Genomic DNA, 15,505 nt, shown 5'->3' with positions numbered 1-15,505 from the left:
AGTTAAACCATTAAAATAGGTTTGCTGGATAGTTCGCTCTTTTTTTTAATCTCTAGCACTTCACAATTAAATCATTAGTTTTGTCAAATATTCTCATCTTAATTGATATTCGTTTACACACACACAAGTTCGTTCGTTTATATTGTTACACCTGTAGGACAGTGGATCATTTAAATCTTGAGATGATGCTTCTATACTCGTTTTCAAAGTCAAACTGTACATTTGCTATTGGGATAGAATCTTTTACCAAAAGTGATGAGAATGACGTAATGGAAATAAAATTTTACTTCATTTATCTTTATTATATTATTTTTAAATACAGTACAGCTACTACATGGGGTAAACCAATTTATTCCTACTATGTAGAAGCCAATCTTAGAATTATTGCCTTCAACCGTGATTGAAGCCACGTACTACTGACTGCAGGAAGAAATTAAGGCAACCTCTATGTAACAAAAACCAGGAAGTTATATTAAATACGAGCTGTTGTCTAGGGATGCTTCAGCCAACAGAATATGAGTCTACGTACTTACAATCTCTCAAAGACATTTTATGCATACATGTAATTGTGGACGTTAAAGTGGTACGCCTATATAAAGTTCTACACTCTAAACAAATGATTTCATATAAACTTGTAGCCGAAAACGTTGTGTTACCGCAGTAATGATAGTCGAAAATCAGAACAAAGACAACTTGGTGTTTCACAATGTTTGTTATTTACACATAGAAGCTGGAAATATCCTTCAGCACATTCACAACACAACCAAATCCTCTTACGTCATGACGATCATGTGCGTTTGAAGCTGTTTGACGTATTCCGGATCTCATTTCATGCATCCACAATTGCCTCAACAGGTGTTCCACATCAAAAGTCACCGGATGTAAGTCGGGTGAACGCGCCGGCCATTGAACAGGTCTGTTACGTCCAATCCATCTGCCATGATAAGGCTCCCCCATTGCTTCTGAAGACTGTCTCTCACACCAGTTGCTTGACTGGCATGTAACGAGTCTCCTGTAGGTTTAATGCTGCTTGACGACTATTGCAGGTCCCTACCACGGCCGTCAAGCAATGCTGCCATATCTCGATAAAGAAAACGGTTCCAGTTACGGTTTATATGAAATCATTTGTTTGTTTTGCAGTGTGGAATGCTGTGTACCACTTTAATGTGCATGATTATCAATTGAGGAGCATCGTTTTAAAACGTATTAAGTGCACCAGTGGACGAAATTAAATTTGTTACTTTCTATTTATTTACCTTTCATGTTGTGGAGTCTGCTGGTTCCAAGTCGTCATATTTGTAAACTGTGAAACAAGTACTTAAAAATGGTTTTGTGTAGTGTTTTGAAAACTTGTCCGGTTCACGAGTAATTCAGCTTTTCGTCATTCGTGTAATAAAAATTTTAAGTTGCACCTAATACGTTTTGAAACGATGCTCCTCAATTATTCTATGTAGTATAGACAGCAATCTGTGAAACTAGCTTGTCGGTGAGGTTGCCGCTGTAGCAAGGAGTTATGAGGATTTGGAACCTTATTTTCTCACCTCTCATCATATTTTTTTCAGTAGTAATGAGCCATGGAAGAGAATTAATAGGCCTATCAAGTAATTATTTGCAGTTTTTTGTTTATTTCATGTCGTTCACAACATTAGCTTATTCTGAAAACAATGAATTATGTTTTCTCAGTGAAGGCTGCTAACTAATGCAATAACATACGCCATTGTTTTAGGAAACCAAGTGTACACCGACTTGCAGGCGGATAAATTGGTGAGACCGGCGAGTTTCTGTACAACATCCATAATCTTAGCTGTATTAGCTAGAGCCGCTAAGGGATCTCCTAAGGATTTTTTAACCAAGTCCACTATTTCATTTATTAGAGGATATACAATGCCGAGAATATCAGTGACGCAAGTTCCCGCGCCATCAACTAATGCTTGAATAGCCACTGTGGAGTTGCAGAGAAGGCCATTGTCCTGAGGAGAGCTGCACTCGTCATAACATTTACCTGCAATAAAAGAAGAGATGGAATTACAACATATAACCTACACTATAACTGTTTGAGTCGCTTAAGAAATTTCTTGCCCAAGCAACTATAACTTACCCTAGTACAAACTCTACTAATGCCGCATTTCGATTATTGTGACGTTTTGTTAAGTAACCTTAGTTCTGAACTGTCAGTCAAGTTACAGCGAATTCAGAATATGTGCGTCAGATACGTATCCAACATCCGACAATAATGACCACCAGGCTTCGAGACTTCGGACCCAATACAGCAGTTCAATGGGAAATCCGCATAACGGCGTACTGTGTACAGTGGTAAAACGTACAGTGGGTGGGTACTATAGAATAAATGCCAACAAATACGCAAAGGAAAACTGTCTGGATTTGAAGGTTCTGACGAATAATTTGGTTTTCATACAAACTGTGTCTGAAACTATTACACGGTCAGAGCAAGAGATGCCGGAAGACCTCAAATTAATTTAGAAAATGATGCAGAGAATTAATGAGACATCAAGTACACCGGTTACTGAACGTATAAAACAGAAGTGGAAATCAATTTTTTGTAAAAATAACGGATATGCAACATTGTGTAAGATAAACAGCAAATTAGTGGACATAGAGTCAGCCGAGAATAAAGGACTGTCTCTTAGAGACTGCAATGATGTTAGGTTTTTTCGTTTTGCTCCTATCACGTCATGCGACGTAGAGCGCAGCTTTCTACAGTACAAACTTTGGCAGATAACCGAAAAAGATTTACGTTTGAGACACTGAGAATGTATCTTGTAGTAGGTAAATTGCAATTCGGTACTGTAACTGCACTTCCTAAAGACGACCAATAGGATAAAGGAAAAATTAAAATTGCTACATGCTTATTTCCATCATTAACACTGTGTATAATTAAACACAAATGCTTATAAAAGACAAGAGAATAAATGCTTTTCACATTGTTTTGACATCATCATTGTGTAATGTATATTTACTTTCAGAATGTAGGCCTACATATGTGTGTTTCCCCATACTACCGTACTCTACTCTAAATAGCAACGTTATTACCTCAGCACATCTCTATCTACCTGCAGCGAGTCAACAACCTATAGTGCATGCAGAGGTAAACTTATTGTATCGGGTCCAAAGTCTCGAAGCCTGATGATCACATATCACCGTCCTTCGCAAGTCTTTCGTGGCTCCGACTTAAAGAACGCATTACTTTACACTCTTTGTCATTACTCTTTCGAATTCTGCACACTTCAACACCAAATTACCTTTCGTCTCGTTTCTCTTATCTGTACTCTAACCACGACGTAAATACCAGATCACTTATCTGTGGCGCGTTAAGTATACCTCTTCATAGAACATCACGTTACTCATCATCTTTTACAGTATCCACCTCGCGATAATGGAATTTCCTGTCACAAAGTATTAGGGGCTGCAAGACAATAAACACTTTTAAAAACAGCTTAAGAGATAACCTTCTTAGCATTTCACTCCAATCATACTGACTATCACTGTCTACATTGTTACTCCTTCCTTTAGACATGCATCCTGATAGTGCTGTATTTTCAAAATTGTCTCATAATAATCTCTTTCTATTATCTAACATTATTTGAAATGTATTAACATTCTATGTATTTTAGCTTAATTCTGCTATATAGTTTGTATTTCAGTGTTTAATTAATAGTTCATAGTATTTTGTTGTTTAATTTGTAAATAACTCTTGTATACATGTAGCTATTATCTAAATCAAATTGTTGAATTCTTTGTAAGTTCATACATGTGTATGTATACTTTTTGCTGGTTGAGTGGAAGAGAAGGCCTTACTGCCTTAACTCTGCCAGCTAAAATAAATTATTATTATTATTATTATTATTATTATTATTATTATTATTATTATGCTTGGCTTCTTATGGATGAGATTTTAAAACCCATTTAAACTTTCCACGGTTCCAAATGTCTCTTTTGACGTGGAACATCTACAGTATCTTCGAGGTATAAGAGAGAAAAAGTATAACCTTTTGACATCAAAGATCTACTCCGACGTCTTTCTGGTAGGCTACTATGAAAGCAGAAGTCTAATATGAACTCAGTGCCTCGTGGTTCTCTACGCTGTCCGTCTCTTTCCATTCTCTATTTAATATCTAAATTCAAATGCAAATTAAAGAATCACTTTTAGTTCAGACGTGTCAAACTCGCGGCCCCAGATTATTATGGGAAAACAAGTGGAATGCTCCCCGCAGTCAGAGTGGTCGGAAATTAAACGTGAAAAATGTCATGCAGCGTAGCGATTTTGAGATTATACGTTGACATGTCAGATATCGGGAAGAAAACATTAATCTGTGTTACTGTTGTTTTACGTACTAGTAAAGAATATATAGACTGTAAACTATATGAACTGTCCATTTTGAATCTTGCGTACACTACTTTTAACACTTGAATATAATTAATTGATTAACTAGTGGACTTACTCGTGTTAATTATGTAAGATTTGTGCGGCTTACAGCTGTTTCAGTGCTTCACGCACCATCCTCAGAGCCTACTAGATCACGGCGTCATCTCGAACTTCTCTGCCTGTTAAGTGGGTGTGTTTTATTGTTGAAAGGAGTTGAAGAGTGGAGTCGAATAGTGTGTGTGTACTGAAATTGATCTGTGTGTTGAGAATTTGATAGGGGTGTGTTTTGGTGTGTTTGTATATTTCGTATTGTTCTAGTGTGTTGAGTTTTTTGGTTCTTGGGTTGTATTATTTATTTATTTATTTATTTATTTATTTATTTATTTATTTATTTATTTATTTATTTATTACAGAAGAAAATAATTAAAATATGTCTTCATAAACCTATTGATTTTCCATCTCAAAATTTATTTATAGACTTTAATGTACTTAACGTAAGACAAATTTATTATATTGTATTAGTAAAATTCATACATAAAAATCGAAATAATTTTGAATTGTATTCTCGTAGTTATGAAACAAAAGGTATGAATTCTTTAAGATTGTTTGAACCAAAATGCAACACTGTTACAGTATTTAATCATAGTAGTAATTTAGGCCCAAGAATATATAAAAAATTTATATTAAAAATATATCCTAATCTTGTCAATTCTAATAGTTCTAGTATTAAATTTAAAAAGTTATGTATGGATTTTATAAAAATTGAAAAATTGTAAATTTAAATTTATATACTATAATTGCAAATTGTATTGTATAATTATTAATTATAATTGTATTGTATAATTATTAATTTCAATTCAGGAATCCACCCCTGAGCACGAGTTCTACTCTTTCAGGGGCGAGCTAAAGTTTCTCTGTATATTTTATAATTTATGTTACAATTATTAGAAAAATAATAAATAAATAAATAAATGTGTAGGATTTCTATGTCCGTATTTATGTTGTTGTATGTATGGTTAGTATTGGTTATGTGATCGGCGTATGTAGATGTATTGTGTCCTCTGGTTATTGCTTTAATGTGTCCTTTGTATCGTGTTTGGAAAGATCTGCCTGTCTGTCCTATGTAGAACTTATCGCAACTATTACATGTGAGTTTGTATACACCTGTGTGGTCGTATTTATTTGTTTGTGTTTTTGTGTGTTGAAACACACTAGAACAATAGGAAATATACAAACACACTAAAACACATCCCGATCAAATTCTCAACACACAGATCAATTTCAGTACACACACACTATTCGACTCCACTATTCAACACCTTTCAACAATAAAACACACCCACTTAACAGGCAGAGAAGTTCGAGATGACGCCGTGATCTAGTAGGCTCTGAGGATGGTGCGTGAAGCACTGAAACAGCTGTAAGCCGGACAAATCTTACATAATTAACACGAGTAAGTCCACTAGTTAATCAATTAATTATATGAACTGCTACAAAAATGCCGGTGATAGAGCATAAATAACTGAAGAAAATGTCAAAGAAAGTTTTTCTATTCTGTAAAGTTTTTTTTTTAGAAAAAAAAATGTTTGTGAATCTAGACAGTCATTATTTTGAATGTAATGGGATTTTCGGGAGGGGGCACTACGACCCAGCACTGTGACCTTTCAAGTCCATTCACACAAGTTTTGAGAAAAATGCAAAAGAACTTTTTTATTTCTTACCTAATTATTATTTTTTTGCACGTAATATTTCTGGTTGTTTTAGAGATCAGGACAAAGTAGTATACCAACTTTTAAAGTCGTAACACTTGTGGAAATATCCAAAATTTATTTTCAAATTTGCAAAAAATAAATGGCCAGAAGTGGACTTGAATGGTTATTGATCTCACCGCATCAATTATATTCCATTCCCGTTCGTATGTCGCTCATTTGTACGTCGTTGTTGGGATTGTACTGTGGCGGAAGGGGGCCATTTTGAACATGTACGGTCTTAAGGAATACAAAACCGCAAAAATCATATTTCTGTCTCATCTCGTTGCTGAGAAATAGTGCTTCGAAATGTGTATACATCAATTTGGGACACTCTGTATGATGCTGTAACTATTAATTTTAAAAAATACTTCGATTCCTATACATGCATTCAAGTTTCTTTTCTGTACCTTAGAATATCTAATTATTTTTGTATTCCATTAAAACTACCGGACAAGACTTCAGCACTGCAACAACTCTAGTCATATCGTTAGTTGTTTACAGCTCGTGTTACTTGAGTGTAAATAAAATCGTACCGTCATCAGCACAAACTCCTGCATTACAGCAACCGCTACAGCACACGGAACCTGTTTCACACTGAAAGAAAATAGCAACGAGTTATTAGTACAAAAATCAACACAAATGTAGAAATCATAAAAACAGAAACGTAATTTAGAGGGGATGATTGCCCCTCCATGAGCTTAAAATTAAAAACTGTTAGTAGTAGAGTAGTACAACTAAAAATATATGAGAATTGTATATTTAACATTAAAATATTCCAGTTATAAAATTCTTAAGAAATAAAAGACGAGTTAGATACATAGGTTGGATAAAAAGTAATGGCAACACTGCTGTCATGTAACGATGGTGCGTTCGAGAGTTGCCAGCTGTATGGACATGAACAAGGACTGTTAGATGAGTTAGTGTAGCCAGCGGCGACAGACTCTGTCAATCTACTGCAGTGTGTAGAACGTTGACTTTCATAGGGATAGTGCGAGCGCCCTAAGATCATGTTTACAAAACTAGAGCAACGTTCCTGGATCAAAATTGAAGTGGCACGAGGTCGTAGTGCACAAGAATGTTTTCAGGGACTGCGTGAAGCATGTGGCGATGCAGCGTTGCCATATCGCACAGTGGCACGGTGGGTTAAAGCGTTTCGGGAAGGCCTTGTTGGAAGTGCTGTGAAGGTGATGTTCATTGTGGGTATGATATTGATGGGGTAATACTGCACCACGCTGTACCTCCAAGGAGACGGTAAACGCGGACTACTACTGCAGGTTCCTGCAGCACCACCTTCGTCCAGCCCTCAGGAGAAAACGACGACACTTGGTGGTACAGAACCCCATCATTCTTCATGATAATGCAAAGAGTCACACCGCTGCTGCTGTCAAGGACCTCTTGCACCGCTGGCAATGGGAGATTCTGGAACATCCTCCGTACTCACCCGATATGATCCATGCGATTACGATCTTTTCATCAAAGTGAAAGAACCACTGCGAGGGACCCGTACAATACCAGAGATGAACTTATCTGTGCTTTAGGGCGGTCAATACGGAACATCAACAAAGATGGGCGCGCTGATGGTGTACGACGCCTTCCAAACATTTGGCAAAAGGTAATAAATAAGGGGGGCGACTATATAGAAGGTACGTAAATGTTGTACCCCTGTGAATAAAGCCATGTCAGAAATATCGAACTGTTGCCATTACTTTTTATCCAACCCAAGTAATTACTTTACTCAATTGAAACCAAGGCGTTACTCTTTTCTACATTAGTGATTGTAACCTGTTGTAAATAAAAGTACAATTTTTTAAATAAAATTAAAATATTTATGAATAAAATTGTATGTTAAAGATTTATTAATTTGTCCTACAGAATAATATCTGTAATATTGACAGTTAATATTTGACGAGAAAAATCCCGGCCAAACAAGTCACTCAGCTGAGTGCGCCCCCTGTATAATGGCAGTTGACTAGGACATAAAAACGTCAACATATATGCCTAACTTGGAGTCAGACCAAAAGGGAAACATTGAAGGAGGAGAATTATATCCGGTGCTGTGGATTGAATTCGGCGTAGCTCAGTGGTCAGAGCACTTGGTACGTAGAACCAAGGACCCGGGTTCGATCCCCGGCGCCGGAGCGAATTTTTCTCCTCAAATATTAAAATTGTATGTGTTCACACCTACAACATATTAACAGTAAGTAAATATAAATTACGTATCGTATAAGTAGGATAAAAAGTTGAAACTAGGCCTTAATTACTTACAAATAGCTTTTAAAGAACCCGGAGGTTCATTTCCACCCTCACATAAGCCTGTCATCGGTTCCTATCTTCAGCAAGATCGATCCAGTCTCTCATTAGAATATTTCACAACTCCCTCAAATTAATTTATCCTCCCATCTACGTCTCGGCCTCCCCAAAAGTATTTTTCTCTTAGGCCCTCTTACTAATACTCTACATGCATTTCTGGATTCACCCACACGTGCTACATGCCTTGCCCATCTCAAATATCTGGATTTAATGTTTCTAATTATATTAGGTGAAGAATACAATATATGCAGTTCTGCGATGTGTAACTTTCTCCAGTCTCCTGTAACTTCATTCCTCTTAGCCTCAAATATTTTTCTGAGCACCTTTCCTCGAACATCTTTAACCACTGTTCCTCTTTCAAAGTAAGAATCCAAGTTTCACAACCATACAGAACAACCGTTATGAGGTCTTAGTTCCTCTTACACCAATATATTAGCCGTGTAGAACCCATCACCTTGCCACCCACCAACATTTGGACAAATCACAAGGAACAATTATTGTAGCGGACGGCGATTTCGGCGTCAAGCAAACACAGGAGGTGCCCTAATTTTCGAGACGCATATGATAGTGAAAGGGGAACTGTGCAGATTTTTGGTAGAATGACGAGCGAAAAACGGAGCCACTCTGAGGAACTGGGGTCCACTACCAAAGCGACAGGTAATTCTGTATTTAATTTGAACCGGCGAAATAAAATAATATGTACATTTGTACACTTATCTATACTAAGAAGCCATACCCATATTCGCTATTTCTTTCCCACTCGTACGTTGGAACAGCCATTTCTCTCTGAAGATAACCAGTAAGCCTACTTCTACAAAATTATTATAAAAATTATGAACATCTCTCACTTATAATGTGGTACAAAGCTAGTCTGAACCGTAAAAAAACTGCCTTAGTCGGGTGTACTATATTTCTTTACACTGGTACAAAAATTATGGTGGTCTACGAAGAAATTCACCATGGTAACGAGGTTGAAGATGTGTCTACTGCGCCGATCATAATATGGTTAGGAACTGTGGATACTGATCAAAGCTATTTTTAAAGTTTCGAAGTTGAACTAACCTTCGCTCCTGCTGCCGCCAGCGTGCATTCTTCCTCTGCTGTCACAACGAGCATAACCGTTGCCAAGACGACAATTGTGAATCTGATCGCCATGCTCACCATTTTGTTCTGAAAAAAAAAAACAGTTACATACAGAAATACCTTCACAGTTTATCGTTCACTACAGGCTAAAATGCTTTCGAAGCGCAGATATTATCTCGTAAGTAAAGTCAGTTTTGGAGAAAAATTTTAGATGGAGTGTGTTGTGACAAGAAATTGACCAATTCTTTAAAGTAAAGGCCATTATATTCTATGGTCTTTAGCCACCTTTCAGTGAGAGGTTTGTTATTCCACAACAATAACACTTTCTGGTTTTGATGCGAAGAATTTGGTCATACCCACTTCAACGGCTTCAAAGTTTTAGAAATTTCTTCCACGCCAGAAGTGTGCCATGGGTCGAAACAGATGGTAATTTGAAGGCGCATTATCAGTGCAATATGGCGGATGTTGTGGCATTTTGATTCTTATTTATTTATTATTTATTTATTATTTATTTATTTGTTTATTTATTTATTTATATATACTGAATTATGGCTTTTAAGGAACACGGAAGTCAATTTTCACCCTCACATAAGCCCGCCATCGGTCCCTATCCTGAGCAAGATTAATCCAGTCTCTACAATCATATCCCACTGCCCTCAAATCCATTTTAATATTATCCTCCCATCTACGCCTCACCCTCACCAAAGGTCTTTTTCCCTCCGGCCTCCCAACTAACACTCTATATGCATTTCTGAATTCGCCCATACGTGCTATATGCCCTGCCCATCGCAAACGTCTGGATTTAATGTTCCTAATTATGTCAGATGAAGAATACAATGCGTGCAGTTCTGCGTTGTGTAACTTTCTCCATTCTCCTGTAACTTCATCCCTCTTAGCCCCAAATATTTTCCTAAGTACCTTATTCTCAAACACCCTTAACCTCTATATAAATCTGGCTTTCAGGTAGTAGTTCCCTGTAAAGCAGGTTTGAATAATTTCAAGGAGAAATTGTTCCGGGCCGGGTATCGATCCCGGGACCCTTTCGTGCACTATACGAAGGGTCCCGGGATCGATACCCGGCCCCGGAACAATTTTTCCTCGAAATTATTCATCCTTAACCTCTGTTCCTCTTTCAAAGTGAGAGTTCGATTATCTGTTCTTTTGTGAGGTTCTCAAAGGCGATATATCCTGTGACTACTTCTTAAACGATAATAATAATAATAATAATAATAATAATAATAATAATAATAATAATAATAATGGTTTTATTTAACCTGGCAGAGTTAAGGCCGTAAGGCCTTCTCTTCCACTCAACCAGGATTAAAACTTGCTTACACAGTTGAACATAAAACCGGATCGGAATTAAGTAATTAATATTAATTAATATTAGCTTACATATTCCGACAAAAGATAATATAGCCCACAAACTTTTCTGTAATATAAATTCAAAATTTCTTTCACTAGTCTCCAGATGCATTAAAAATTCCAACAACCATGGCTGCGAATTTGATCATTTCAATGTATAGACTTTGTTTGCTCTTGGAAATGACTTATCACTAGTGTATTCTTTTAAAAATTACACTTAATTTTCATTGTATCATCCCTCTGTTCTCATAGTAGCCTACAATATATAATAGATTAGAGAGAAATTCTTCGCTTAAGATGCTTTTATTTTTATTTTTATGTTTCCATTAATTAATATTACAATTTTAATTTACTTATTTTAAATTTTGTATTATTATTCTTGTAAATCTGTAACTACATTCAAATTGTAACTACATTCAAATTGTACTATTGTATCACTTGTGCTGGGGTATTATTATGACTGAATAATTTCAAGGGAAAAATTGTTCCGGGGCCTGGTATCGTGACGGTGTTGTGTATGGTTCCTAGGGTAGCTCAGTCGGTAGAAGCATTCGTGCGCTAAGCGAAGGGTCCCGGAACAATTACTCCCTTCAAATTATTCAAGCCTGCTTCATAGGGAGCTTCTACCTGAAAGTCAGATTTGCATGTTATTATAACTGTTGACCAGCACATTTTAATATTGTAAAACAATATCATTATTACTTAATATTATTTTTGTTATTATTATTATTGTTATTATTATTACTGTATTGTTACTACTATTAATATATAAAAGTCTGGTCTATAGTATTTCTTAATAGCTATATTTTAATTGGTTATTTAACGACGCTGTATCAACTATTAGGTTATTTAGCGTCGATGAGATTGGTGATAACGGGATGGTATTTGGCGAGATGAGGCCGAGGATTCGCCATAGATTGCCTGACAGTCACCTTACGGTTGGGGAAAACCTCGGAAAAAACCCAACCAGGTAATCAGCCCAAGCGGGAATCGTATTTGGCGAGATGAGGCCGAGGATTCGCCATATATTACCTGACATTCATCTTACGGTTGGGGAAAACCTCGGAAAAAACCCAACATCAGACTAGCGGGAATCGTATTTGGCGAGATGAGGCCGAGGATTCGCCATAGATTACCTGACATTCACCTTACGGTTGGGGAAAACCTCGGAAAAAACCCAACCAGGTAATCAGCCCAAGCGGGGATCGAACCCGCTCCCGAGCGCAATTTCAGACCGGCAGACAAGCGCCTTAACCGACTGAGCCACGCCGGTGGATATGGCTGTATTACTGCTACAATTAGAATGATAAAGTTTAAATTTTTCTTTCCTATTGTTTCTGTAGATTAGATAAATACTGTTGGTCTACAAAATGACGTGGTCTCCTAAATCGTACCATACCGACGTTGCCAATATCGCTCTTGTTCTTATGTGGCACTTCTATGCATAACAATTCAATTATGGTATACTGGCGTTTATTAGGTATCCCAGTACATTTTGTATACCAGCAAATTTTTATCGTTTCACAGGGACTTTGATAAAATAAATAAAAGGAAGAATTTTAACTCTGTCAACTAGATTACTAGGCATCCGTTGATATTTATTTTCCACTCAAATTCCTAGTTGTGTTACATCATCATTTTAATTTTTAAAAAAATTTTCTACGGTAGTGCATAAAGTAGCATTTTACACATGGTTATCAGTGCATAAAATGAACCTTCAAAACGCTACTGCATAAAAAGTAAATAATCACTTTAAGCACTGATATTGATTTTACGCACTGTCAAGAAAATATAATATTCAATGTACAAACTTCATTCAGTAAGAAATTAATGCATTACTTCGATCTTTCATTACTTAAATATTACACTAACACATATAAGTAACAAATTTAACCTTCATATCTACTTTTTAGTCATTATTCTGAAGTTACATGTAGTGCTCATTGTAACAAGATTTACCATTATTATTATTATTATTATTATTATTATTATTGTTATTATTATTATTATTATTATTATTATTATTATTGTGAAATGAAATTGCAAAAAACGAAGAAAAATAATAATTAAAATGAAATTGGAATACAAATTTTTAACAAAGTAATTTGTAATAATGTAATAGTGGATAAATTAACAAATATTTAACAAACATATCTGTAAGAATGTGATGCAGAATAATTTAACAAATATTTAACAAAGCGATCTGTAAGAATGTGATGGTGGACAATTTAACAAATCTTCAACGGATCTATAAAAATTTAATGGTGGATAATGTAACAAAGCAATCTGTAAGAATGTAATGATGGATAATTTAACAAATCTTTAACAAAGGGATCTGTAAGAATGTAATGGTGGACAATTTAACAAATCTTCAACGGATCTATAAAAATGTAATGGTGGATAATTTAACAAAGGGATCTGTAAGAATGTAATGATGGATAATTTAACAAATCTTTAACAAAGGGATCTGTAAGAATGTAATAGTGGATAATTTAACAAATCTTTAACAAAGGGATCTGTAAGAAAGTAATGATGGATAATTTAACAAATCTTTAACAAAGGGATCTGTAAGAATGTAATGATGGATAATTTAACAAATCTTGAACAAAGGGATCTGCAAGAATGTGATGGTGGACAATTTAACAACTCTTCAACGGATCTATAAAAATGTAATGGTGGGTATTTTAACAAAGGGATCTGTAAGAATGTAATGATGGATAATTTAACAAATCTTTAACAAAGGGATCTGTAAGAATGTGATGGTGGACAATTTAACAAATCTTTAACAAAGGGATCTGTAAGAATGTAATGATGGACAATTTAACAAATCTTTAACAAAGGGATCTGTAAGAATGTAATGGTGGATAATTTAACAAATATTTAACAAAGGGATTTGTAAGAATGTAATGGTGAATAATGTAACAAATATTTAACAAAGCGATCTGTAAGAATGTGATGGCGGATAATTTAACAAATATTTAACAAAGGGATTTGTAAAAATTTCATGGTGGGTAATTTAACAAATATTTAACAAAGGGATTTGTAAAAAATTTCATGGTGGGTAATTTAACAAATTTTTAACAAAGTAATGGTGAATAAATAAATAAACCTTTAACAAAGGGATCTGAAAGAATGTAATGGTGGATAATTTAACAAATCTTTAACAAAGGGATCTGTAAGAATGTAATAGTGAATAATTTAACAAATCTTTAACAAAGAGATCTGTAAGAAAGTAATGGTGGATAATTTAACAAACCTTTAACAAAGGGATCTGTAAGAATGTAATGGTGAATAAATAAATACATCTTTAACAAAGAGATTTGCAAGAATGTAATGGTGGATAATTTAACAAGTCTTTAACAAAGGGATTTGCAAGAATGTAATGGTGGACAATTTAACAAATCTTTAACAAATGGATTTGCAAGAATGCAATGGAGAATAATTTAGCAAACTATTACTTAATACTTATGGTGGATGTATTAATAACACAACACTGTCTATAAACGTGTAATGGAGGATAATTTAAAAACATAGCTTTACTTTATATAGTGGTTATTGTAAATAAACGTAGGGGATCTCTAAGAATGCTGCTGTATATAATTTAAAGCTTATAATTAATGGCGTGATCATCTTAAATCTTGCGTTATTCATAAGAAGAATATACGTCTTGTTTATTAACATATTTTTTTCTTCTTTCTGATTTCGTCTGCTGCGGGCCATGAACGTTCTCAAATTTGCCTTACAATAATACAAGTCCGAATAACGAAATATTCCTAAGAGGTCAACCAATTGCTGCAAAATAGACGATAGTAATTTACTTACGAAGTTTTATGTAAAATCCCTGATGGTGCGGGTTGATTGAATGTCCGTTACGACTCTGAGGGTTAGGCTTGCATGTGATGGCCTTTATACGGCACCATTTTGACGTTGTTTCGAGTTTCTCAGCATGCCCCCACTTCCATTGTTTAAGACAGGCGTAAATTAATGTCATGACACAGAATTATGTAGGGGCACCTAACATGACGATAACGGACGTCTTGTGTATGTGTGCGTCACATTCCGATAGGTTCGCTCACTACGGGTGAGTCATAAATATCAGATTTCCAGAAACGAGCGGGAATTTGAGCCATATACACAATTTCCTCATGGTTCCTACAAGGCCTTACGAAGTCATAATTCAAAACGAAGCAGTCAATAATGATGGGTAACGGTACCTTTATTTTTCCTTATTATTTTCTGTCCCACTCCGTTGTTGCGTTGTCAAAGTAGTAATACGAAAAGACTGTTGGTTCGATACCTGTGGGGGAAGAAGTTTTTTTCATGAAATTTCGACCAATGTATGGGACCGGTACCCACTCAGCGTTATGGTGAATTTGGGGAGCTACAATGTATGGCGAAATCCAGCTTCTTAAGCCAGTTACAATAGATGGGGGATCATCCTCCTGACCACACGTTACCCACCATCTGGTTCGATGACTGAAATTCAGCAGAAGTATGTGGACGTGAAACAAATATTCGGTCCATTTGGCGGTCTATGGAATTAAAATATCAATTATTTGTTACATTTCCTACGAAACACTCGAAACAAAATTAATATTGATTTATTTTATTT

The 15,505-nt window shown here is 35.5% G+C and overlaps 1 protein-coding gene across 1 annotated transcript; it reads right to left on the bottom strand.

Annotated features, from left to right (window-relative positions):
• Positions 1-281: 281 nt before the first annotated feature.
• Positions 282-14,872, bottom strand: LOC138695068 (uncharacterized). The gene is made up of 4 exons (XM_069819429.1): positions 14,716-14,872; positions 9,508-9,615; positions 6,669-6,729; positions 282-2,002 (listed from the first exon to the last, which is right to left on the bottom strand). The coding sequence occupies exons 2-4, from the start codon at positions 9,607-9,609 to the stop codon at positions 1,680-1,682; spliced, it is 486 nt and encodes a 161-aa protein (XP_069675530.1). The 5' UTR covers positions 9,610-9,615; positions 14,716-14,872; the 3' UTR covers positions 282-1,679.
• Between the last annotated feature and the right edge of the window lie 633 nt (positions 14,873-15,505).

The sequence above is a fragment of the Periplaneta americana genome, chromosome 2 (genome assembly GCF_040183065.1).
Source record: "Periplaneta americana isolate PAMFEO1 chromosome 2, P.americana_PAMFEO1_priV1, whole genome shotgun sequence".
In the NCBI taxonomy this organism is placed as follows: Eukaryota; Metazoa; Arthropoda; class Insecta; order Blattodea; family Blattidae; genus Periplaneta; species Periplaneta americana.
The sequence above is the reverse complement of the archived record's forward strand: the minus strand, read 5'-3'. Positions and strand labels throughout refer to the sequence as shown.